This window comes from Ascidiella aspersa, chromosome 7 (assembly GCF_963924565.1).
Source record: "Ascidiella aspersa chromosome 7, kaAscAspe10.2, whole genome shotgun sequence".
Lineage (NCBI taxonomy): Eukaryota > Metazoa > Chordata > Ascidiacea > Phlebobranchia > Ascidiidae > Ascidiella > Ascidiella aspersa.
This window is the reverse complement of record NC_139453.1, coordinates 3,116,161-3,143,381: the sequence shown is the minus strand read 5'-3', so window position 1 is coordinate 3,143,381 and position 27,221 is coordinate 3,116,161. Positions and strand designations below refer to the sequence as shown.

At 37.1% G+C, this 27,221-nt stretch overlaps 1 protein-coding gene across 1 annotated transcript; it reads left to right on the top strand.

Annotated features, from left to right (window-relative positions):
* Nucleotides 1–134: 134 nt before the first annotated feature.
* LOC146137286 (NACHT, LRR and PYD domains-containing protein 12-like) lies at nt 135–27,221 on the top strand. The gene is made up of 13 exons (XM_083393827.1): nt 135–161; nt 1,347–1,530; nt 2,718–4,435; nt 8,567–8,725; nt 10,391–10,546; nt 13,888–14,049; nt 16,122–16,283; nt 20,070–20,231; nt 22,306–22,467; nt 24,427–24,588; nt 25,386–25,526; nt 26,303–26,389; nt 27,141–27,221. The coding sequence occupies exons 1-13, from the start codon at nt 135–137 to the stop codon at nt 27,219–27,221; spliced, it is 3,363 nt and encodes a 1,120-aa protein (XP_083249953.1).

The window sequence follows — 27,221 nt, the reverse complement described above, 5'->3', positions numbered from 1 at the left end:
TTTCTCAAACTCAGTTATAGTTATATTTTCACAGAAGTTGAAATTCCAATAACTGATTTTGTTGCATTTTTTTAGATAACTTTGTATTTGTTAAAACTTGTGAATCGTTTAACCGGTCGAACACTAGTTCAAGAATGTCCGGCCCTGGCAACCCCAACCAAGTAAGTTTTTTGAAAAAAAAAAATTTATCTATAGAGTGTTCTAGGCAACAGGGGACGTGGCGTTATTTTGCACAATGTGCGCAAAAATGTGCGCGCGAAAATGTGTTTTTCCAGAATGTGCGCACATTTTGAAGGCGTTAATGTGCGCACATTTTCGCGTGCACATTTTCGCGCACATTGTGCAAAAACTCCTCGCATCCTCGTCTCGTTCTACGAATTTCCGATAAATTAATGGATCCAATTCAATACCCGATGGCTACTAATTTGAAATAGGTATTTGAGCCATGAATTGTGATTCAAAGCCGTGATTTCTATAAGAAAAAACAATTTTTGAAACAAGATTTTTTTTCCGGTAAATAGACGTTGACAACTAATTGTTATTAAATCTTAGCTCTAAAGCACATTTTGGCCCAAATAGCCGGAAAAATACGTTCAAATTTAATATGTTTTCTTGCTAGAGAAATGTAACATCATTTGTTAGGATCAGATTGCAGTAGTATTTTATAAGCATCGGGTGTGACAATAAAATGTCAAGTTTGGACATGCTACCGATTTAACCCTTTACGTAAAGCTGCAAAATTTTAAAGAAGATTTAGGTTTATTAAATATCTCTTTTTGGAGAGCTTTGAAACGATAAATTAGGATAAATGCCCAACACGAAAATACATTGAAAATGCCCTATACGCTATAGCAGATGAGTTTTACAAATTTGCTTCATAACATGCTATTTCAATATAGTGAAAAGAAGTTCTTCTGGTACTTTTTATTTTATCCTTTTGGCTACCTATCCTGTGTGATATAAAAATCCCAATGTTTAAAATAAAAAAAGATTAAGGCGATTACGAACAACTCAGTTGGTATCTTTTTTAGGTATCCGAAGCGTCGGATAAAACAATTAAGTAATGGAAGAACTTCTTTTCAGTATGTAAGCCCTACCTTACCTGGTGACAACAGCATATTCATTTTATTCAAATTTGCGTACTATAATACACAGTATAGATTTGATTATAATTAATGTTTTTAAATTGCCTTGGAAAGGCAAAACACTTTTTAAAAAGTAAACAAAATGAATTATGCTTGTTTTTTAAAGCAAAATACATGTAAAAAATAAACAGAAACTATATTTTTATTTTAAGATGTAGTATAGAAACTTAATAAATATTTATCATCAACGTATTTATGCAGGGTCAAAATGCACCTCAGCTTCCGCCAGCAAACAACCAGCCAATCAATGTGCTACCTGTAAACATTGGTGATGTTTACGGTCATCAAGGTCCCATACAAAACCTCCATGGTGACGTTCATATATATGGCCAGCTACAGGGACCTGGAGTGGCTTCCGACTCAACAGCGACCTCATCTGACAACGGTTGGTGATAACTTCGATTTAAAACGAATGACCAAGTGTGGGTTGCGCCACAGTAGAGATATTTTTGCGTGCAATGAACCCAGCCCTTAAACGCTACTATATTTCAAGTGGTTTATGAAGGATTTTAAACACATTTAGTTTTGATAGTGTTTCTTTAACTTTGAAAGCGGCTACAATAGAGCAGTGTGCGTAGCCAGGTTGTATTTCACCGTGGGTACGAATTGACGTAACACGGCAATACGTTGATTACTTATCATAAATGCAAATTGATAAAACACAATCATCATATAATAGTATTGAGGCCTAAAATTATGATTCGAATGTGGCTTTAAATCGCCTTAGCAGCTGGACAGAAATGGTTGTGTTGTTTTGCATACAAAAAGTTAAAAATATAGTATTTCCATTTTAAATCATATAAAATCATCCTAATTTCCAACAACATAATAGTATACTCATTTCTAATTTATCTGGAAAAACTACAGTAGAATGAAGTGTTTATCAATTGAATAATGTCATCCAGGCATTTACTCATAATTAATGGCAAAAATTGTGGCATCGTTTCATTTAAATTGCAATACGATGGCGTTCAATTAATCCTACAATGATGTTAATGTCGTTTGTTAGAACGATTTCGGATATTGCTGATCCCAGTTAAAAACGCTTATGAGTTTCTTCTAAACCTGACTACGCCAAAAATCATTTTGCAAACTCATAAAACTCTGTTACTATTTTTCTGTAAATTCGTTTATTAGCTTTGGTTTGTAAAATAGTTTTTAAGTTGGAGATACATCAAAAGTGATTTACCAATTATACAATTAATAAAACGGTGTAAATTTGTTTAAAGCAAAATCAGTTGCTAACAAAATAACACACTTTGGGATTAAATAAAAAACGTTTATTAATATAACTGAGCAAAGCCAGCCTACGCTTACAGAAGGCATTTCTAGCTTATCGTTTGCTCGCGATTCGAGTTGAAGTAAATTAAACACGAGGCGTTAACCATTTACTAACTGTTCGGTGGCTGGGTTAAGCTAAGCGTGCAGAGCAAAATGTTACGCTATATAGTTTATCAAGGAAGTTGTACACTCATATGTGCTAGTTAACTCACGTCATAAAACAAAATGTATTATATTCGTTTTATTCCTGCCTGGTTAGCGTTCATCTTTAAAGAATAGTTTTTTTTTCAGCAACATCATGGCAAGAAAAGTCTCAGGAAGCAGCTGATAAGGTCATCGGAACTCTACCAAGCAACCCAGTTCCTCTTGACATCATTCGGGATTCGCAAGCACCTTTGGAGGAGTTTGGTTTAAAAGGATTGAAGCAACTCAGAGACAACCAGGTCAACTCAACCATGCTTAAACTCAACCAACTATTTACTGCTGCAAAACAAGAAGCAATCGATGAAGCCAAAAGTAAGAAATATAGCAATAAAGCTGCAAATGACGATTACGTGGAGAGACATGGCAACGTGGTCGGTATGACTGGAATAGCGGGGATTGGAAAAACTACAGCTATTATACAGACACTAAAGGAGATTGTAGATGGATTACCTGCAGATGAAAAAGGATATTGGCTTTTTAAATACTTGAAAACTTTAGATCTTAATAAAGAAATAGGTGTTCTGGAACTCCTGTCATCCAACCCAAACTGGAAACACACAAAAGAAATAGATGATCAAATACTAGAAAGACTTTCCAAATCCAACAAGCTGTTTATCTTCCTGGATGGTTTGGACGAACCTAGGTTCAAGGATCTTGACATGGATGCTCCAGTGATCGGATTGTACGATCGCGCAACGCCGATGGTCATTTTGCAAAACCTACTTCGTGGCGACATTCTTCCAAATGCTCACAAGTTGCTTACATCACGACCGGGAGCTTTTCTTAAGCTACATCCAAATTGCAAGCCACATTTTGTTGTCAAGGTAATCGGCTTTAACGAAAGCTCTCAAGATTTGTATTTTCAACAAATTTGCCCAGATAAAGAAGATTATGAAAAGGTGACCAAGTCACTTGGTCAAAACCCACATGCAAAGGCTTTGTGCTTTCTTCCTATATTTGCCAAAACCGTCGCCCCTTACATCATAAAGCATGGCACTAAAGATGGCACTTTTACGCTCACAGATGTGTTTGCGGCTTTTGTGGATGATTGCATTCACTCCATTAAGTTTAAGGAACACCCAAGAATTTTGCGCAAACTTTCAGACTTGGCTTTATACGGAATGCTCAACGACAAGATCATGTTCGACGAAGAAGTGTTTGATGAAGTCGGACTTAATTCTGAAGGAATAGAGGACTTTCTCAACATGCAAGCTGTCTCCAGCGACCTCAACCTTCGTATACTGGAAGGGGAGAAAGTATTCTTCTTTATTCATTTGCTGTGGCAAGAATTTTTTACATCACTCAAGCTGTTGTTCGATACTGACCTGGCTACATTTTCTGGGCTGCTGCAAAGCATGGAAAGTAATACGTGGGAAATGGTTCTTCGGTTTCTTTTCGGGTTGCTAAACACGGGACTCCACCGTAAGCTAAAGCCTATTTTTAAAATCTCTTCCACCGATGTTGCTAGCAAAAAAAGTTTGCTAAAAGGCTCGATTGATTCGCTTGGATCTCAACTTTTATCAAACGATTACAAGAGCTTTAACTCCGATTTGTTTAAGCTTTGCAGTTTGGCGCAGGAATCAAACGATAAAGAAATCACCGCGAAAGTGGCCGAAACCCTCCCTGGAGAGCTTCATATAAAGAGGGGAACGATCCTTCCCAGTGAAGTGTCAAGTCTCTGCCACGTGCTTCGAGCAACACAAAGAGAGTTGGTCATCAGCATCGGGAAAACTCACAACCCAGTCACATTTACCGGCAACGGTTTAGAAATGTTGATGGAGACAATGGCGAGAACCAAACACAAGGTTTGTGAAGTTTTACTGTTGTTTTAAGTTTTAATTTTCGGTAACCTTTTTTAGTCGCGGACCTGACCCAAATTTAAAAAGGGCTCGGCGAGCCGTAATAAATATAAACTTAAAATTTTCCTAAAATGTTGAGTTTTGAGCGTTTCATTATAACAACTGTTAATCAGTGGCGACCTAGTTTTTTTTTAGTTGAAAATCAGCTTTTATCTAACACTAGACGAAATACCCGGCGTTTCCCAGGTTAAATAGAATATTTACCAGTTAATCTTACTGGTTAAAAAATAATTACACCACAATAATCACCATAATGTACGAAGTCTACCTGAATTTGATCTGGTTAAACAAAATGAAACAATCCATCATACTTTGGCTCTTTATTACTATTGCACATTACGTTGTACCATGTTAAACTGACAGCCTCATGTTATAGCCTATAATTATGGAATCAGCAAATAACCCGAAAGTTATGTTAAGGAAGCGTATGAAGTTCTTAAGAGGCATAAATAATACAAACATATTGTTGTAATGTCATAACAAATTTGCTTATGCCTAAACGTTTGTACTGCGTGTCACTAAATAGAAAATTCAAATCATGTCATATCGTATGTCTAAAATCAGTTAACCTAATGTTTCCCCACATTCAGAGTAACACCCCACAGCCTGTGTGAACGCGGCATTAATGGAATGTCGTGTTTAATTATATGACTTATCTACGTGGCTCTAAAGATCTAGTTCTTTGTCTCCGTAATTTCCCAATACTTTTTCAATTTGTGTAACACAATCTAAAGACTAAAAATTAACGTAGGCCTGTAACCTAAAAAGCAGTATCTGAAATTTTGTGTCTGAAATAGGTCACTAAAGAAAAATATTATGGTATTTACATCAAACCAAAATGCAACGGTGTGTGTTTGTTTTAATTGAGGTACTAAACACACAGGGACGCCGGAGAGGGGGGCGCGGAGGGGGGGGGAGCGCCCCTCCTGCCCTTTGCCGACTGGGGCAAGAGGGGGGGCAAAAGTGCCCTTTTCATAAAAAATGATATATTGCTTTCACAACGTTAAATATTATGCGACGGAAATCATAAAGGGTCTAGGGATTGAGCTACGGAATAATGCAAAAAAATTCGTAAAATGACATCCTTGACATTTGTTAAAACATTTTTGGTACCATTTTAAGCCAATCTAGAGGACGTGGCTGCAAAAATTTTGCCGGGGGAATACCCCCGAATCCCCCAATATTTCGGCTCGCTACGCTCGCTTGCGGTCTATGTTGCCCTTACCAAAAAAGTCGCCACCCTTGCCCTGAAATTTGTACTGCGTGTCACTAAATAGAAATTTCAAATCATGTCATATCGTGTGTCTAAAATCGGTTAACCTAATGCTTCCCCACAATCAGAGTAACACCCCACAGCCTGTGTAAAAGCGGTATTACAGTGAAAGCGGAATGGCGTGTTTAACTTTGTGACATATCGGCGTGGCTTTAAAGATCTAATGCTTTGTTGCCGTAAATTTCCAGTAAATTGTTCATTTGGTTTAAACAGTGTAAAGATGAAAAATTAACTTATAACCTAAAAAGCAGTTTTGTGTCTGAAATAGGTCACAAAAAATCACTAATTCACGTGTTACCAACATTGTATAAGCTTGCTGAAGCCGTATATTATAGCCGATAATTACAAAATAATTGCGGTATTTACAACAAACAAATTGCAACGTTGTGTGTTTTTTTAAATGGAGCTACTAAACACGACTCGCATATTTTACCTAACGAAAACCCGTGACATATATCGATGGAAAATCGCTTAAAAAGTAGTAGCAGCAATTATTCAAATTGGCGAAATTCAAGCAAATACGTAAAACCCATACTGCATCCAACGAAAGAAAATCCTCTTTTAAAAGTAAATTTGCTTAAAGTTCAAACCGCTACAATAAACGCGATATAAACTTTTCCACATGAAACTTTATTTTTACCAAGGCAATTTACTTCACGCAGGTTATTGCTTTATAAATGTGTGAAAAGGTTTAACCCGTTTCGTCATAAGGTTCTGCAAGTCGCACGCCCGCTCTTTCAAGTTAACATGCAACGAATGTTGTGTGATGTTTTTGAAATGGTATAAAAATTGCTCACCCGTGACCGGTTTGCGACGGCGTTCGCTTGAGATGCGAGACTTTCTCTCATAGAAAGAAACCAATTTTTTTCTGTCTGGGAGCACACGAGTTTCTTTCTATTTTACCGACTTGCCCGGCGACATGCTTAAGAGGGAGCAATATGAGCCATACGTTGCTCTGTTTGTCCCCTTAAAAGGCGAACATGCTGAAGACTGAACCACAAACTTTCCACTTTATATATATAAGATATTGCATGGTATAAACATTATGGTGGTTACTTCGACATTAGTAAACGGCACGCGAAAATTAGTTTTCTTGCTGTGTCCCTTCCGCCATTTTGAGTTGTATGAGCCTGTTTTTAAAGCTCAATTATCGTTTCCTAACATAAAGTGCGACTCGCTTAAGAGGAGCAATAGGAGCCATACGTTTCTCTGTCTGTTTCCCTAAAACGCGAACATGCTGACCCACAAACTTTTCCATTTTATATATTAGATTTGAAAAAAGGACGGTAAAGCGTTTGCGCCAAGCGTGAAGAAAAGCTATTGTGCAAATATTGTTCCCCGGGGGTAGCGAAAGGACGTGAGGTTCATCGAGTGTGCTGCCGCCGATAAACATAGTCTAATCATAACCAACAATGAAAGTGAAAAAAAAGATATGCGAAAAATTTAATCGTTAATCTATGATGTAATTTGAATAGGATATGATGTAATTTTAATAGAACCGTTAAAATGTCGATATAGTTTATTTTTATATTTAAACCACACAAGAACTAGTGTGCAGCACCATAAAATACAATCAGACATACTAAGATAACGTCCATTGTTGATAGTACTAGTTTATGTACTTCGCATTTTGGCCGAAAAAAATTCGCAAAAAGTGCGCAAAATTTTTACATTTATGTAGTTAAAATAGACAACAAATTCTGGCAACGGCCGTTTGCCAAGTTGTGAAAGAGGTGGAGGGCCGGATGAATTATATTGCTCTTAAAAGGTACTTTAAACTTCTATCACCGCATGATGACAGTAGAGTGTCCCCGAGTTTTTTGACATTAGTGGACAACTTGTTTTTTTCACAACGGTTTGATTTCCTGTTGTTCACCAAGAATTGATGGCACACATATTGCTGTATAGTCGGCAAAAATATTCATGGTCTGATGTTACGATGTTAAAATGGCGTTGTTATGCCGAAAAACAGACCGCCATTGCTCGCCTCTGAGATTAAACCGGTGAAATTAGAACAAATTACCAACGCGGTTTGTACAACTTTGTTGCGTAATAATATGCGCGACTTTAATTGAGTCTATTTAGCTAAAAACGCAAAACGCATTTTTTTTATTTGTTTTATTTTATACACTAATACTTTTCTGTTTTATTTTCTGATATAACCCTCTTAATTGGCGCGACAAATTACGTTTTTCAGTTTGTTATTGGACATTAGATTTGGGATGTTATACTCCGCACTCCCCAAACTCTTCGTAGTCACTGTCTTCCCTACAGCGTAAAACGCTTCCACCCCCAGCAAGTATTTAAGATTTTTAATTCAGTATCCAGATTTTATTATTTCGTTGATGATACTAACTGGAAACGTTTTAACGCGAGTTTCATGTTTAATGAGGGGATAGTTAATTTACAAATAAAAAAAGAAGTTTTTAATAAAACAAAGTTCAAGCAAGCGAATGTTAGGATTGATAACTACAGTTTGAGTTTAAAACTATTCGTATCTTATGCTTTAACAATGTGCGTATTCTACAGCCGAGTAACTAGGAAATTTAGTGAAATAGTTTCTAAGTGCATATATATATAACATTTTAGCTCTACAAATGACTAAATTAAATACAGTTTACAATAAAACGTCATATTGACCCGCACTTTTTGCTTCAGCGACTTTGCTTACACTTTTTAAACCTCGTCATTGACTAAAGGTAGCCAACAATGGCGGACGAGGCAAACTGATCGGCGCATAAGTTTGAGAACCTCATCTATCTGAGACAGCGCACCCACCAACATATCTTGTTGTTATTTTGTAGATGGATGAAGTATATGTGAGAGCAACTGGATCACGTGATTTCACTGCCTCTGCCTTGTCCACCTGCGTCCATAAGATAAACCGCCTGTGGTTGGTCGATACGAGCGATCTGTCCGGTTTCGAGGTTCTTACTGAAGCAATCGCATGCAGAGAAACACCTGTAAGTTAACTTACGTGCAACAATTGACATGTTTATGTCATACACCGAAAAGCCATTGCAGACTCACCGAATCTGTCGATCAATGATGCAAGCAGAGCAGACTAGAAAAACAACTAGCCTGCAGTGAGGTTCGAACTCACGACCTCCGGTCAAGCCGGGACCGTCCCGGCTTGCTTTTCGGTGTACTAATAATACGTAATGGCTTTTCGGTGTACTAATAATACGTAAGCCGTTATCGTTGGTCAAAAAGCAGCTTCAGAAGGGCTAGATCTCAGTTGTAAGCACACATATATGTGTGTACATATGTTTCATTGTTTATGTCATAATGGTCATTATTGCGATGGGGCGGTCGCGATTCTCCAATCACACTATCGACAATCAAGCGGATAGGGGAAGTCCCTGGGTGAAACGCGGACGCGTGAAACTGCACAGGGGAAAGTCCCACCAAGCATGGGTAGTGTTTGGAATGTTATACTCCGCAACCCCCCACTCCTTCGTAGTAACCATCCAGATTTTATTATTTCGTTGATGATACTAACTGGAAACGTTTAAACGCAAGTTTCGTGTTTGATGAGGGATAATTTTTTGTACCAATAAAAAAGCAATTTTTTATAAATAAAAAAACACAATAGAAGCCATCGAATTTCAGGTACATTAAACCACAGTTCGAGTTTTAAAACTGTAATTAGGAATTTTAGCAAAATAATTTTAAGCGCATAAATATATGGCATTTTAACTTTTACAACGACTCAATTAAGTACAGTTAAAATAAAACGTTATGAGAGCGATCTATCCGGTTTCGAGGTTCTTATTGAAGCAATCGCACGCAAAGAAACCCCTGGAAGTCTTACGTGCAACAAGTGACAATTCCATGGTTTTGTAATTGCCGCAATTATAATTCGCCTAATTGTTAAGTTTATTGACTTTCAACTTAATTTAATTAGAAAAATTATTTTGTTTCTCCATCATTCAGCGAATCTGATGATTTGTGTCCAGTAAGTTTACGAAGCCATGAAAGATGCATACACATTTACTTGTCAATTCAACTGAATAAAACCGACATTTTTGGAAAGACATTTTGTTACGTTTTATGCAGATTTCACATTCCGTTACATAATACTCGATATTCGAACACGGTTCAAAAATCTGAAAAATCAAATTTTGTAAAATGACTGAACTGAATTATGAAATTCTTCGGTATATTTAGTCACTCCGAATATTACCGATTTCATTATCCCACCACCTGGTACAACACTCGACTGTCTTTCACCTAAGGATGCCCGAAACAGCGGATTCGTCCCGATATCAAGCTAAATAAGTCAAGTTCTTTCTCGTAATGTTTTCCGGGTTAATCGGCACGAAATGATTTAGCAATGGTAAACTAAGTCTATATTTTAATATGTTTCCTTGAAGAAAGATATTTTAAATATAGAAATTATTGCGTAACTCGGACTATAATGATGAATCACGTGCCGTGTACGTTTGATGTGTTTATTTCTTTAGAGCAATTGGTCGCGCAAATATTTATCGAGTAGAATCTAAAATTAACATTTACAAATTTTCCGGTTTACAATCAATTTTACCTCTGTCTGTATTTAGCTGTTTAAATAGGTTTTATCAGTAAGATTAAAACCTCGTTAACACAGCAAACTATATTTTGTGTAGATGGAAGAATTATTCGTGACAAAGTTGGGGTCACGTGAGTTGAGTTGCCTGGCAACAAGTGCAAGCAACATCAACAAGCTGAGGTTGTTTGATTGCGACACTGCTGGGTCAAATCTGCAAGCTCTAACTGACGCCATCTCACGCAGAACCCATCCCGTATGTTTATGTTAGTTGTGATAAGTAAATACGTTAGCATTAACCGCACATGCGTGGGCCTCGACATAAATTAGGGGGATGGGGGGCAAAAAATATTTTTTACGAACTGTTTATATTAAACATACCGAGACATGTAGGTTTATCCTTAATACATCAGTGAGAGTATAATACACGCTTCCATACAACTAAAGTCGGCACTTGTTTGCAAAAAAATGAAAGTCGGCACTTTTACCCTCTCTGATTTTGTCTAGTTAATAATTCAAACTGTTCTAACAGCCTTGTGCATATTGATAGATGTTTAAAAAGGTCTACAAACAAACACTTAAAAATGTCAGCCGAAGAGGGGTTGGCCACCCGGGGCAAGGACTTTTGACAATTAATTGGAAGCAATCTGTAAACCACAAACGTTCCAAAAACTGATTGTTTAGTTTGATAGACACTATTTTGCGCGTTCAGTTTTCACAATTAGGCTTATTTGCACCAATATCTGGATATTTTGTGCAAACGTTTGTAACACGACAAATAAGAAAAATTCAGTTTCGACAGCGGCTTTTGCTTTCACACAGACAATGCTATATTCATTAAACACATTCGGTAGTGGCATGTTTTTCAGGCAAATATGTTGACTTATTTCGGTACTTCAGTATTACGACAATAATGCAAATTTTTAGCAAATTATTATTCTACCTAGGAAATTTAATTTTGTGTCATAGACACAGCAGTTTCTTGTTTATTCCATAATGCTCCAGATGTTCAGCATGGGCGCCCGCAGGGGGGGCAAGGGGGGGCACTTGCCCCCCCCCCTGGAATTCAAAATGTGATTATTAGTATTATTTGTAAGTGTAATGTGTATTACTTATGAAAGTTAAAAATAATATACACTATCCATTGCCCCCAGTGGCGTATCCAGAGGTGGCAGGAGTTCTAACCACCCCTTTTTGTAAGTGATATTATCGTTTTTGGTTCGTTTTTGTCATGGTTTAACAAACTGTTCGAAGCGGCGTGCTTTTTAAGTAATTGGGTCACGCGTCTTAATCTAATGCGAAGCCAAAATCGAGTGCAAAACGCCGTTTTTCGTCTTTAGTTTGGTCGACCGGAAACGCTGGATAGTTTTTCTCTTTCGTTATTTGTTTAGGTCAGTGGTTCTCAACCTTTTTTCTTTCGTGTCCCATTTACCTTGCAAAAAAATTCTGTGGCCCAGAAAAAAACTTTAAAATAGGTTTAGAACAAAACACAGCAGAATATATTTCAAAACAGATTGTTTAATCAACCGTGCATTAGTGAGATACTTGCGGCTGAACAATAAATTTACATTCCTTTTTAATACCTCCCAAACCATTATTCCTTTAAAATGAAATAAAATGACACAAATGAAACTAAATCTAGCTTTTTAAATTGGTATGTGGCCAACCTCAAATGTTCTTATGGCCCCACTGGTTGAGAAGCGCTGGTTTAGGTTGACTGATTAGCAAGTGTGTATTCGACAATTGACAACGCTAGTCAAAGTTTAAATGAAACAGATTCCTAAAAGGAGGTACAATGGTGACTGTCCTGCGCGTTTTAAAGTATAAATTTTCAAGTAATGATAGTTAACGCAAAATTATGCTCTTCAAGCATACTCTAAGACCACGTGCTAAGTGTGCAATGGACACGACTTATTTCCCCTCAACCTCAGCTTGTAATTTAGCTGACTTGGCACACAGCTCGGCGCAGATGTTGCGCAATCGTGGCATAATAACACCCGGTAAAAACGATCTTCGTTTAGTATTGCACGTGGTGAAAGGATTGCTTGTAATTTAGCGCTAGTTCCGTTCATGGAACTTGAAAACTGCGCTGCTGATAGTCGAATTATGTATGATTCTACCACAATTAAACACACATATTTCACGGTCTTGGTTTGTTTTTTTGCCCGAAGTTAACGATTGTACACCGTGGTTTCGCAGCTGGCGCCTGACAGGATTGTCGACGACGCACATGCTCGCTTTTGCTGGACGTATTTGGCTGTTTCTGGGTTTTTTCTATCACGTCTTGCAATCACCATTCTATGACGTAATACTGTCACAATTTTAATGACGTCATTATTCATTAACATCAGGCGAAAAATAGGGGAATTCCCTAAGTTGAAAATTTAGAACCCCATTTTTGATTTTCTGGTTACGCCCCTGATTGCCCCCCCCTGAAAAATTTTCTGCGGGCGCCCCTGGGCTCGAGCGCTACTGTAATATTTCACTTTTTGTAGTGATTTTAATGGTTTCGTTTCGTGTTTATTCCGTTTTTAAGATGTCCTAATATTTACATTAAAATTACACGCGTGTAGTTAAGTAACTGAAGATATAATTCATGGATTAGGAAACTTTCTTGAATTTTAGACTAATTGCTACTTTTTACGACCGATTTGGATTATGTTTAGTTACTAACCCTCTTTATTGCCACTTTTAATTAAAACTGCATATTTTCTGCAAATTATCTACAGTGTTTTCTGTCTAATCGACATATTTATTTTCTGAAATACACATATTATCGAACGATAACGGCCCTATTCAAATACAGTTTGGCTGAGTTGCAGATAAACGATAAACGTTATCCCCCTATCCAACAATATTTGTTCATATTTTAATATAATAACACCTCAGCAACAGGGAGACTGCAACTACTCTATAATGTTTTTTGTATTGTCTGTCGTCACACCTTTTGAAACACGATTAACGCAATGGTTAATTTTTGCGCTGCAGGCGACATTGTTACGTGGTTTCTACGGAGCCTTGTTACTGCTGTGGAGTCAATGCCCTCACAACACAATTGTTAAAATCAGCTTGATAAACTCATTTTTTCGCGATTCGCGCCACCAACAGTAGATACTTTAGTTTTTTCAAATTGTCTCACTGATATGTAATTCAAAAATACCGAATAGTTTTTCGTAGGGGGAAGCAAGAGGGAATGACCAAAAACGCCTTTATATTGTTTAAGTTGCCCAAACTTTTATTTTGGAATCTGTGATAAGACGCACGACGCCTTCGGGCTAAAACAATTTGATCAAAGTGGGCTAAACCTATAAACATAATTAGATACGCGCGGAACGCTAAAAAAAATTGCATTTACTTGATCAAAAAATACAGTTTGTTGGGGGGGGGGGCATAGCAACGTATTCTACCCGGCAAAAAAATAATTTTGCGTTAAAGACACAACAGTTTCTTGTTTATCCCATACTATTCCCGATGTTGAGGGGCCAAATGCTCCCTATTGCAAGCACTCATGGTCCAGGATTAACAGACAGCACCTTGGATGTTATTGACGCTCATAGCGGGGATATACGTAACAATTAAAACTTCTTGTCATTGCAGATGGAATGGTTGATACTGTATGCGAGCAAGCTGGATTCACGTGGTTTGAGTTGCCTGGCAACAAGTGTACACAACATCAACCAGCTGGTATTGGAGGCTTGCAAAATCGCTGGTTCCGATCTGCAACCTCTAATTAATGCCATATCACGAATGGATCGACCTGTAAGTGTGTGTTGTTAAAATGAAGGGTGTGTTGTATATTGAAATTGCATGGACCTGGATAAAACAGGCAACAGCATTGCGTGTAAAATTTACTAACTGAACCACTTCCTGGTGTACAAAAGATTTTAGGTAAACGGAATTTTATGTCGCCATAAGTATAATTACTGGCAGGGCGAATGCGGGATTTTTGTTTGAGGGGGCACTAAAAAAGGTATGATATCACAATGTTACGTCTAAACGTGACGTCACAAGTAACGGACATAGCGCTACGTCAAAACGTGACTATTTTTTATATTATAAAGACGGAAAAGCACTCGCGTGCAGCGTGTAAAAATGTCTTTGTAAAGTTTAACTTTCCCAAACTTTAATTTTCGAGGGTGCGATAAGACACACGGCGCCCATAGATAACCGGTTTTCAAGTGGGCTAAGACATACTAGAAACATAACTTAAATTCGCGGGTATTGCGAAATATTTTTGTATTCACTTAGTTACAATAGGAATTATGCAGCTACGTTCCCTCTCCAATGAATCCACCCCTGGTGAATGGCCTTTAAATGGAACTGGCCTGGGTACATTTGTTCTGATAGCACTTCTTCTCAATTGACAATTATAAACTGAACACCCTTTTTATTTGTGCCTACCTATATGAGAATATTTTACCAACCAACACTTGAATTACGATTATTACTTTGTAACAACATTTTTCTGTTGAAGTAATTGCACCCCGAAAAGCGCCTACGTTCCCTCATACTTCTATATCTCCGCAATTTTGGAGCAACATTTAGTGGTTGTTTGCTGCATGGCTGATCTTGCATAGCTCAGTTGCTTGAGTGACGTTCCCGGTATGGCCGAGGTCATTAGTTCGAATCTCACCGCAGGCAACTTTTACTTGCCTTGCTTGCACGAAAATCCTTACAAGACCAACCGAATATGTTTAGACCTTCTCAATAAATAACATTAAGCGGTTGTTGTTTTTATTAACCGGTACTAGGTCGTGGAGATATTAATTTTCGTGCATTCAGTGCAGCATTATACTTAGACTACAATTCATTTTTTGGGCTACAATTCAAATTGTTTGCCCAAAATTGATGCAATAACATTTTAAAGTTAGACCGCAATATTATTGTTATTAGATTTGCAATTTTTATTTAATGCCACTTCAATTCGTATAGCTTTAATCTATCGCCAAGTGAATGGATAAGAAACACGAATAAAGTTAAGCAGGAGGGTTTACGTTAAAATACAAACGCCGGGTTCTTTCTGCATTTTATTTGTGTGATTTTGCAAAACCTAGGTAGAAATAATTAACCTGTTGTGCATTTTTTTTAAACTCGTACACGGAGGTAATCACCTGGGGCCTGGTTTATTTTAGTGGATTTAACGAAAAATAAAAATTCATTTAATAATTTTAAGTTGCTTGAGTTCACTGAAACGTCCCATAAAATTATTTTGTCCATCATTGCCCCAATAGGTAATATATATCCCAGAGTTGTCACCTGACCTATTGATCGGAGGAAAGCGAGTCTTTGCGATTTTACGTATTTGTTGCTTGACCTATTATGCAACCTTAGTATGCGACCTGCCAAATTGTTTGTTTTTTGCTTGTTGTGGCCCTTGCACCATTTTAATTTGTACAGGCCTGGTTTAAACTCATCTTCCTTGTACAATTACACTGTGCCCATCAAGTTTCGAGTTTTTTGGATTTGGCATTTTAAACGAATTGCTCTGTAAAAAACAACACAAAGGCTAGATAGTTATTTATGCGAAAGTTAAGCAGAGCATTTAACACTATAGGTTGTTTAAAGTGAAATATTAATATAGCTCTAATATTTGAAAATAAGTTTACTGCTTCAACCTTAATTTCCCTTAAGTTAAGCTCTCTGAATTTAATTTTTCTTCTACAGTTAATATTTAAAAAAATTACTCTTGATCAAGTGCATTATAGGCGATGGTCAATCCAAGCACACCCAAATATAATTAAATTAATGCGGTTCAAGTCACCAGTTCTATATTCGTAGATGTTGTGTGGGTTTATAGAGTAGGCAAATCTACCAATTTATTATTGTTACAGCTGAAGAAACTGAGCCTAAGTGGCAACGAGCTGGATTCAAGTGGTGTGAGTTGCCTGGCAACAAGTGTACACAACATCAACCAGTTGGAATTGAAGAAATGCAAAATCGCTGGTTCTGATCTTCAACCTCTAACTGACGCCATTTCACGAATGGATCGACCTGTAAGTGTGTGTTGTTGGAATGAAGGGTGTGTTTAATATTGATATAACATTGAGGTGGACAAACAACACAACAGCATTACGTATAAGATTTGCTAACTCACTGTCTGGTGTACAAAAAATTTTTCCGTAAATGGAATTTGATGATTTTTTTGAAGTAATTACTGGCAGGGCGAATGCGGGATTTTTGTTTGAGGGCGCATAAAAAAGTGCAGGTATGATGTCACAAGTAACGGACATAGCGCTACGTCAAAACGTGGCTATTTTTTATATTATAAAGACGAAAAGCACTCGCGTGAAGCGTGAAAAAATGTCTTTGTGAAGTTTAACTTTCCCAAACTTTAATTTTCGAGGGTGCGATAAGACGCACGGCGCCCATGGATAAACCGCTTTTCAAGTGGGCTAAGACATACTATAAACATAACTTAAATTCGCGGGTATTGCGAAATATTTTTGCTTTCACTTAGTTACAATAGGAATAATGCAGCTACGTCCCCTCTCCCATGAATCCACCCCTGATTACTGGCCTTTAAATGGTCCTGGCCTGGGTACATTTGTTCTGATAGCACTTCTTCTCAATTGACAATTATAAATTGGACATCATTTTTGTTTGTGTTTTCTTATGGGAATAATTTACCAACCAACACTTGAATTACGATTATTACTTTGTAACAACATTTTTCTGTTGAAGTAATTGCACCCCGAAAAGCGCCTACGTTCCCTCATACTTCTATATCTCCGCAATTCTGGAGCGACATTTAGTGGTTGTTTGCTGTATGGCTGATCTTGCATAGCTCAGTTGCTTGAGTGACGTTCCCGGTATGGCCGAGGTCATTAGTTCGAATCTCACCGCAGGCAATTTTTACTTGCCTTGCTTGCACGAAAATCCTTACAAGACCAACCGAATATGTTTAGACATTCTCAATAAATACCATTAAGCGGTTGTTGTTTTTATTAACCGGTACTAGGTCGTGGAGATATTAATTTTCGTGCATTCAGTGCAGCATTATACTTAGACTACAATTCAAATTGTTTGCCCAAAATTGATGCAATAACATTTTAAAGTTAGACCGCAATATTTTTGTTATTACATTTGCAATTTCTATTTAATGCCACTTCAATTCGTATAGCTTTAATCTATCGTCAATGAATGGATAAGAAATACGAATAAAGTTAAGCAGGAGGGTTTACGTTAAAATACAAACGCTGTGTTCTTTCTGCATTTTAATTGTGTGATTTTGTAAAACTTATGTAGAAATAATTAAACTGATGTGTATTTTCTGAAAACTCGTACACGGAAGTAATCACCAGGTGCCTGGTTTATTTTAGTAGATTTAACGAAAAATAACAATTCATTTAATAATTTTAAGTTGCTAGAGTCCACCGAAACGTCCCATAACATTACTATTTTGTCCATCCCCAATAGGTAATAATAGCCCAGAATTGTTGCCTGACCTATTATGCAACCTTAGTATGCGGCCTGCCAAATTGTTTGTTTTTGCTTGTTGTGGCCCTTGCATCATTTTAATTTGTACAGGCCTGGTTTAAACTCATCTTCCTTGTACAATTACGCTGTGCACAATAAGTTTTGAGTTTTTTTTATTTGGCATTTTAAACGTGTTGTTTTGTAAAAAAAATAGCTAAGTATGCGAGAGTTAAGCGAATATTTAAAACTACCTGTTGGTTAAGGCAAAATATTGACTTAGCTCTAAAATTTTGAAATTAGTTTACTGCTTCAATAACCTTGATTTTGGTTAAGTTGATCTCTGTAATTTTTTTTTCTCTACAGTTATTAATTAAAACAAAATACTCTTGACAATGTGCATTATGGGCTATGGGGCAACAGCGTTGCGTATAAAATTTGGTAACTGAACCACTGTCTGGTGTACAAAAGATTTTTCCGTAAACACAATTTTTATGTCACCAAAAGTAAGCAATTACTGGCAGGGGCAAATGCGGGATTTTTGTTTGAGGGGGCATTAAAAAATGCAGGTATGATGTCACAATGTTACGTCAAATCGTGACGTCACAAAACATAGCGTTACGCCAAAACGTGACTAAGTTTTTTAAGAGGGAAAAGCACTAACGTGAAAAATACTTTTGTATAGTTAATGTTCCCAAACTTTAATTTTCGAGGGTGTGATAAGACGCACGGCGCCCATGGATAAACCGGTTTTCAAGTGGGCTAAGACATACTAGAAACATTACTTAGATACGCGGGTATTGCGAAATGTATTTGCATTCACTTCGTTACAATAGGCAAAATACAGTTGGGGGAAGCCATGGCCACGTGCCCTCTCCCATGGATCCACCCCTGATTACTGGCCTCTAAATGAACCTTGCCTGGTATATTTATTATGACAGCACTTCTTCTCAATGGACCTTTATTAACTAGTCATCGATTTTTGATTGGGTTTACTTATACATTCAATTTACCAACCAAAGCTTTTTATGATTATTAGCTCGATAAACATGTTCCTGATAAAATGATTGCACCCCCAAAAAAAGATCCTACTTTTGCGCAAAGAATATTTCTGGGATTTGGGAGCGACATTTAGTGTTTTTTTATTTGCTACATGATCTTGCATAGCTCGGTTGTTTGAGTGACTGTCCCGGTATGGCCGAGGTCATTAGTTCGAATCTCACCGCAGGCAATTTTTACTTGCCTTGCTTGCACGGACATCCTTGCAAGACCAACCGAATACGTTTAGACATTCTCAAAAAATAACATTAAGCGGTGGTTGTTATTTCAAACGGTAGGCCTAGGTCGTGGAGATATTCATTGCATCCTACTTAGACAGCAATTCAAATTGTTTGCCCGAAATTGATACAATAACATTTTAAAGTTAGACCGCAATAATTTTCATTTAATGCCAGTTTAATTCGTATAGCTTCAGTCTATCGCCAAGTGAATGGATAAGAAATACGAATAAATTTAGGCGAGAGGGTTTAAGTTAAAATACAAACGCCGGGTTCTTTCTGCATTTTATTTGTGCGATTTTGCAAAAAAGATTTAGATAAAATTAACCTGTTGTGCATTTTTTGAAAACTCGTACACGGATGTAATCACCTGGGGCCTGGTTCATTTCAGTGATTTAACGAAAAATAACAATTCATTTAATAATTTTAAGCTGCTAGAGTTCACTAAAACGTCCCATAAAATTATTTTGTCCATCATTACCCCAATAGGTAATATATACCCCAGAGTTGTCACCTGACCTATTGATCGAAGGAAAGCGAGTCTTTGCAATTTTACGTATTTGTTGCTTGACCTATTACACAACCTTAGTATGCGGCATGCGAAATTGTTTGTTTTTTGCTTGTTGTGGCCCTTGCACCATTTTAATTTGTACAGGCCTGGTTTAAACTCATCTTCCTTGTACAATTACACTGTGCCAATCAAGTTTCGAGTTTTTTTGATTTGGCATTTTAAACGAATTGCTCTGTAAAAAACAACACAAAGGCTAGATAGTTATTTATGCGAAAGTTAAGCAGAATATTTAACACTATAGGTTGTTTAAAGCGAAATATTAATATAGCTCTTATATTTTAAAATAAGTTTACTGCTTCAACCTTAATTTCTCTTAAGTTAAGCTCTCTGAATTTAATTTTTCTTCTACAGTTAATATTTAAAAAAATTACTCTTGATCAAGTGCATTATAGGCGATGGTCAATCCTTGCACACCCAAATATAATCAAATTACTGCGGTTCAAGTCACCAGTTCTATATTCGTAGATGTTGTGTGGGTTTATAGAGTAGGCAAATTTACCAATTTATTATTGTCACAGTTGGAGAAACTGAATCTAAGTCGCAACAAGATGGATTCACGTGGTTTCAGTTGCCTGGCAACAAGTGTACACAACATCAACCAGCTGGAATTATGGGATTGCGAAATCGCTGGTTCCGATCTGCAACCTCTAACTGACGCCATATCAAGAATGGATCGACCTGTAAGTGTGTGTTGTTGGAATGAAGGATGTGTTTAATATCGATATAACATTGAGGTGGACAAACAACACAACAGCATTACGTATAAGATTTGTTAACTCAACCACTTTGTGGTGTACAAAATTTTTTTCCGTATATGCAATTTGATGATTTTTTTGAAGTAATTACTGGCAGGGGCGAATGTGGGATTTTTGTTTGAGGGCGCATAAAAAATTGCAGGTATGATGTCACAAGTTACGTCTAAACGTGACGTCACAAGTGACGGACATAGCGCTACGTCAAAACGTGGTTATTTTTATATTATAATGACGGAAAAGCACTCGCGTGCAGCGTGAAAAAATGTCTTTGTAAAGTTTAACTTTCCCAAACTTTACTTTTCGGGTGTGCGATAAGACGCACGGCGCCCATAGATAACCGGCTTTCAAGTGGGCTAACACATACTAGAAACATAACTTAAATTCGCGGGTATTGCGAAATATTTTTGCATTCACTTAGTTACAATAGGAATAATACAGCTACGTTCCCTCTCCCATGAATCCACCCCTGGTGAATGGCCTTTAAAATGTCCTGGCCTGGGTACATTTGTTCTGATAGCACTTCTTCTCAATTGACAATTATAAATTGGACATCATTTTTGTTTGTGTTTACTTATGGGAATAATTTACCAACCAACACTTGAATTGCGATTATTCCTTTGTAACAACGTTTTCCTGTTGAAGTAATTGCACCCCGAAAAGCGCCTACGTTCCCTCATACTTTTATATTTCCTCAATTCTGGAGCGACATTTAGAGGTTGTTTGCTGCATGGCTGATCTTGCATAGCTCAGTTGCTTGAGTGACGTTCCCGGTATGGCCGAGGTCATTAGTTCGAATTTCACCGCAGGCAATTTTTACTTGCCTTGCTTGCACGGAAATCCTTACAAGACCAACCGAATATGTTTAGACATTCTCAATAAACACCATTAAGCGGTTGTTGTTTTTATTAACCGGTACTAGGTCGTGGAGATATTAATTTTCGTGCATTCAGTGCAGCATTATACTTAGACTACAATTCATTTTTTAGACTACAATTCAAATTGTTTTCCCAAAATTGATGCAATAACATTTTAAAGTTAGGCCGCAATATTATTGTTATTAGATTTGCAATTTCTATTTAATGCCACTTCAATTCGTATAGCTTTAATCTATCGTCAATGAATGGATAAGAAATGCGAATAAAGTTAAGCAGGAGGGTTTACGTTAAAATACAAACGCTGTGTTCTTTCTGCATTTTAATTGTGTGATTTTGTAAAACTTATGTAGAAATAATTAACCTGTTGTGTATTTTTTGAAAACTCGTACACAGAAGTAATCACCAGGGGCCTGGTTTATTTTAGTGGATTTAACAAAAAAATAACAATTCATTTAATAATTTTAGGTTGCTAGAGTTCACTAAAACGTCCCATAAAATTATTTTGTCCAACATTGCCCCAATAGGTAATATATATCCCAGAGTTGTTACCTGACCTATTGATCGGAGGAAAGCAAGTCTTTGCGATTTTACGTATTTGTTGCTTGACCTATTGTACAACCTTAGTATGCGACCTGCCAAATTGTTTGTTTTTTGTTTGTTGTGGCCCTTGCACCATTTTAATTTGTACAGGCCTGGTTTAAACTCATCTTCCTTGTACAATTACACTGTGCCCATCAAGTTTCGCGTTTTTTGGATTTGGCATTTTAAACGAATTGCTCTGTAAATAACAACACAAAGGCTAGAGAGTTAGTTATGCGAAAGTTAAGCAGAGCATTTAACACTATAGGTTGTTTAAAGCGAAATATTAATATAGCTCTAATATTTTAAAATAAGTTTACTGCTTCAACCTTAATTTCCCTTAAGTTAAGCTCTCTGAATTTAATTTCTCTTCTACAGTTAATATTTAAAAAAATTACTCTTGATCAAGTGCATTATAGGCGATGGTCAATCCTAGCACACCCAAATAATGTTAAATTAATGTGATTCAAGTCACCGGTTCTATATTCGTAGATGTTGTGTGGGTTTATAGAGTAGGCAAATCTATCAATTTATTATTGTCACAGTTGGAGAAACTGAATCTAAGTTTCAACAAGATGGATTCACGTGGTTTGAGTTGCCTGGCAACAAGTGTACACAACATCAACCAGCTGGAATTACGGGCTTGCGAAATCGCTGGTTACGATCTGCAACCTCTAACGGATGCCATATCACGAATGGATCGACCTGTAAGTGTGTGTTGTTGGAATGAAGGGTGTGTTGAATATTGATATAACATTGAGGTGGACAAACAACACAACAGCATTACGTATAAGATTTGCTAACTCAGCCACTGTCTGGTGTAAGGTATAAAAACATTTTCCGTAAATGGAATTTGATGATTTTTTTAAAGTAATTACTGGCAGGGGCGAATACGGGATTTTTGTTTGAGGGCGCATAAAAAATTGCAGGTATGATGTTAGAAGTTACGTCTAAACGTGACGTCACAAGTGACGGACATAGCGCTACGTCAAATCGTGGCTTTTTTTTATATTATAAAGACGAAAAAGCACTCGCGTGAAGCGTGAAAAAATGTCTTTGTGAAGTTTAACTTTACCAAACTTTAATTTTCGAGGGTGCGATAAGACGCACGGCGCCCATGGATAACCGGTTTTCAAGTGGGCTAAGACATACTAGAAACATAACTTAAATTCGCGGGTATTGCGAAATATTTTTGTATTCACTTAGTTGCAATAGGAATAATACAGCTACGTTCCCTCTCCCATGAATCCACCCCTGGTGAATGGCCTTTAAATGGTACTGGCCTGGGTACATTTTTTCTGATAGCACTTATTCTCAATGGACAAATATCAACTGGACATCATTTTTGTTTGTGTTTACTTATGGGAATAATTTACCAACCAACACTTGAATTGCGATTATTCCTTTGTAACAACGTTTTCCTGTTGAAGTAATTGCACCCCGAAAAGCGCCTACGTTCCCTCATACTTCTATATCTCCGTAATTTTGGAGCGACATTTCGTGTTTGTTTGCTGCATGGCTGATCTTGCATAGCTCAGTTGCTTGAGTGACGTTCCCGGTATGGCCGAGGTCATTAGTTCGAATCTCACCGCAGGCAATTTTTACTTGGCTTGCTTGCATGAAAATCCTTACAAGACCAACCGAATATGTTTAGACATTCTCAATAAATACCATTAAGCGGTTGTTGTTTTTATCAACCGGTACTAGGTCGTGGAGATATTAATTTTCGTGCATTCAGTGCAGCATTATACTTAGACTACAATTCATTTTTTTGGCTAGAATTCAAACTGTTTGCCTTAAATTGATGCAATAACATTTTAAAGTTAGGCCGCAATATTATTGTTATTAGATTTGCAATTTTCATTTAATGCCACTTCAATTCGTATAGCTTTAATCTATCGCCAATGAATGGATAAGAAACACGAATAAAGCGAGAGGGTTTACGTTAAAATACAAACGCCGGGGTTACTTTCAAAAACGCGTACACCAAAGAAAAGGCCTAGGGCCTGGTCTGTTGTAGTGATTAAACGAAAAATAACAATTCATTGAATAATTTTAAGTTGCTATAAAGTTCACCAAAATGTCCCATAAAATTATTTTGTCCATCATTGCCGCAATAGGTATTTTATATACCAGAGTTGTCACCTGGCCTATTGCTCGAAGGAAAGCGAAACTTTGCTATTTTAAGTAGTTGGTACTTGACCTATTATGCAACTTCTAAAAAAAATGTTTGTTTTTGCTTGTTGTGGCCCTTGCACTATTTTAAGTTGTTCAGGCCTGGTTTAAACTAATCTTCCGTCTACAATTACGCTGTGCACGTCAAGTTTTGAGTTTTTTGGATTTGGCATTTTTTTTTTGCTTTGTAAAAATAGCAGAACAGATAGGTAGTTCATTCATGCGACATATTTAACAATATAAGTTGGTTAAAGCAAAATATCGATTTAGCCTCTTATATTTTAAAATTAGTTTACTGATTCTAACTTAATTTCCATTAAGTTAAGGATTCTGCAATTTATTTTTTTTCTACAGTTAATTATTATTTCCTGAAAATGTGCATTATAGGCTACAGTCAAATATTATAAAATTAATGTGTTCTATATTCTTAGATGTTGTGTGAGTTTTAAGCGTAGGCAAATTTACGAATTAACCGGTTTTTATTGTCACAGTTGGAGAAACTGAAGATAAGTGACAACAAGATGGATTCACGTGGTTTGAGTTGCCTGGCGACAAGTGTACACAACATCAACCAGCTGGAATTGGTTAAATGCGAAATCGTTGGTTCCGATCTGCAACCTCTAACTGACGCCATATCACGAATGGATCGACCTGTAAGTGTGTGTTGTTGGAATGAAGGATGTGTTGAATATTGGAATTGCATTGAGGTGGATAAAACAGGCAACAGCATTTCGTATAAGATTTGGTAACTCAGCCACTATATCTGGTGTACAAAAGATTTTCGGTAGACGGATTTTTATGTCACCATTGCTTACAATTGCAGGTATGATGTCACAATGTTAAGTCAAATCGCGACGTCAAAAGTAACGGACATAGCGCTACGTCAAACGTGACTATTTTTTATATTATAAAGACGGAAAAGCACTTGCGTGCAGCGTGAAAAAATGCCTTTGTAAAGTTTAAGTTTCCCAAACTTAAATTTGCGATAAGACGCACGGCGCCCATAGATAAACCGGTTTTCAAAAAGGTTAAGACATACTAGAAATACTTTTACATTTACTTAGTTACTAGGAATAATACAGCCACGTTCCCTCTCCCATGGATCCACCCCTGATTTCTGGCCTCTAAAATGGCCCTAGCCTGGGTACAGTTATTCTGAAACACTTATTCTCAATGGACCATTATTAACTGGACATGCTTTTTGTTTTTGTTTACTTATGAGAATAATATTACGTTCTTATAGTTTAACCTTGTATTTGTCCATGCAAAATCAACCAGGTTACGCATGCTATTTCTACGCAAATTGACTCGACGCAAATTTTTTTTCCTGACCTATTACGAATAGCAGTTTTTTGTTGGTGTAAGTTGCGAATATGCATTGTTTAATTTGGTAGAACCTGTATGCAGCCTAACACCTGCTTGTATCTTACATTATGTTGTGCTTATGTAGATGAGGGAGTTGAACCTGAACCGCAACCACTACTTGGGATCGCAAGGACTCACTTTCCTCCGAACTTGTGCCCACAATGTACAAGAGCTGGAGTTAGAAGGATGCGGTATCGATGAAGCTTATGTGGATTCTCTGCGCAAGGTATAGGCACTCAGAACGTAAGAATATGTTGCCGGGGCAACGTTGCAACACTAGTGACGCCAGTGTTTAGACGTGTGACGTCATGATGCTTCCCGTTGCATCGAATGTACAACTTTGGTGGAATAACATGTCGATATTCGCAAAATACCCATCTCCAGCTTCATGGTAGTTAGTGGCGTTCAGGTGAATAATTTGTGAAGTAAGGCGCTTTGAGGTCTGACCTTTTTGCGATCGAATGCATTCGCTTGTTTCTCACTGAGATCAAGTTTGCTTGGATCTGTCCAGGCCCGACTGAACTGAGAACCAGAACTAAAAGCAGGAAAAGCTAAACACAAAGCTTCGGGTCAAGAACGAAACAACCTGGCTTGACTCGGGCGAGTAACGAGTAGAGCGAGTTGCGCAATAACGCATCCACGAGTAATTGGTTAATATGACTTTTTTATATAATGACATTTCATGTATTTTTAAATAGTGTCAATTGCGTGTCAGATAAGCGCATGTTTTAATTTCAAATGTGATAACTTTTTTTTAGTCTGAGTGACGCCTTATGTTGTTACACAGCTACGCGTATATCTGCTATAGTAAGATTTGCTTTTATAAATAACCGACCAAACCAACAATACGAGTACTCAATGTACCGAGGTAATCACAACTTTTTACGCATTCCCATGTACTGCATTTTTGCCGCCATGAGTAACTCTTAAGTAGTTTGATCAAGCACTTAAACACAACATAGAATCGTTACATAATCGCGTCTTAAAAATCTGTCTCCACAGTTATTTCAAGACAAGCAAGCGGAACCAGAAGCAAGTCAAAGTCAAGAAACATACACTGAACAAGATTTGGACGATGAGACAGATCATGTAAGAACATTTCAACGTTAAACCAGCAATACATGCTTCCTACGTCATACCAAATGTTGTGTGAACACAAAACCCTAGGGCCTAGAGTTTTGGCAAACAATATCAAAATTAAATTAATATACTCGGTGTAACTATCTTTGTGATTTAGTGAGCACGTGATGCACGTGATTTTCAAATCTTGTGTAAGCGAGTTAACCCACAAACAATAATTTCTTCTAATGGCTTTTTAATACACAAGGTTTGAAAATAAAGTTTTGAATCACAACAATATTAGTTAAACATTTTTTTGTCAGTATTTTTATTCGTTAGAACAGATGCATTATACATGGAGTTTATTTTGGTAAAGACAAAGTGAAAACTTCATGCGAATCCTTACAATAACATAGATAGAAATATATAACTTTGAATTAGTGCGTTTTAAAAAAAAGATTGACTTAAACTACAATCAAAGTCACGGATTTAAGCAATTTAATAAGAGGTTTAAAAACAGCAACTTACCTATTTTATCATATTAAAGGAGAATTTCAAGGTGATTTTTCGATCCGTTGACTCTGCTGAGCAGATTCAATTTTGGACGCAAAACCATGTTTTAAAGAACCAGAACAAGTGGCGCGAACCTGGGATTTATGTAAGGGCCCCCAATTCAAATTAGGGTAGAGAAAACTAAAAAATACGTTGCGCCACTTAAAAGTGACGTTTTGCTAATTTTGGGGTAAACACAATTTTAGTGATGTTTTAGTTTTTAATGCAGCCCCAGCTGAGTCCACCGCCGCTTTGCGCAAAGTCTATTGTGGATATACCTCGCATCACCATAGCTGCATGGATCCGCTAA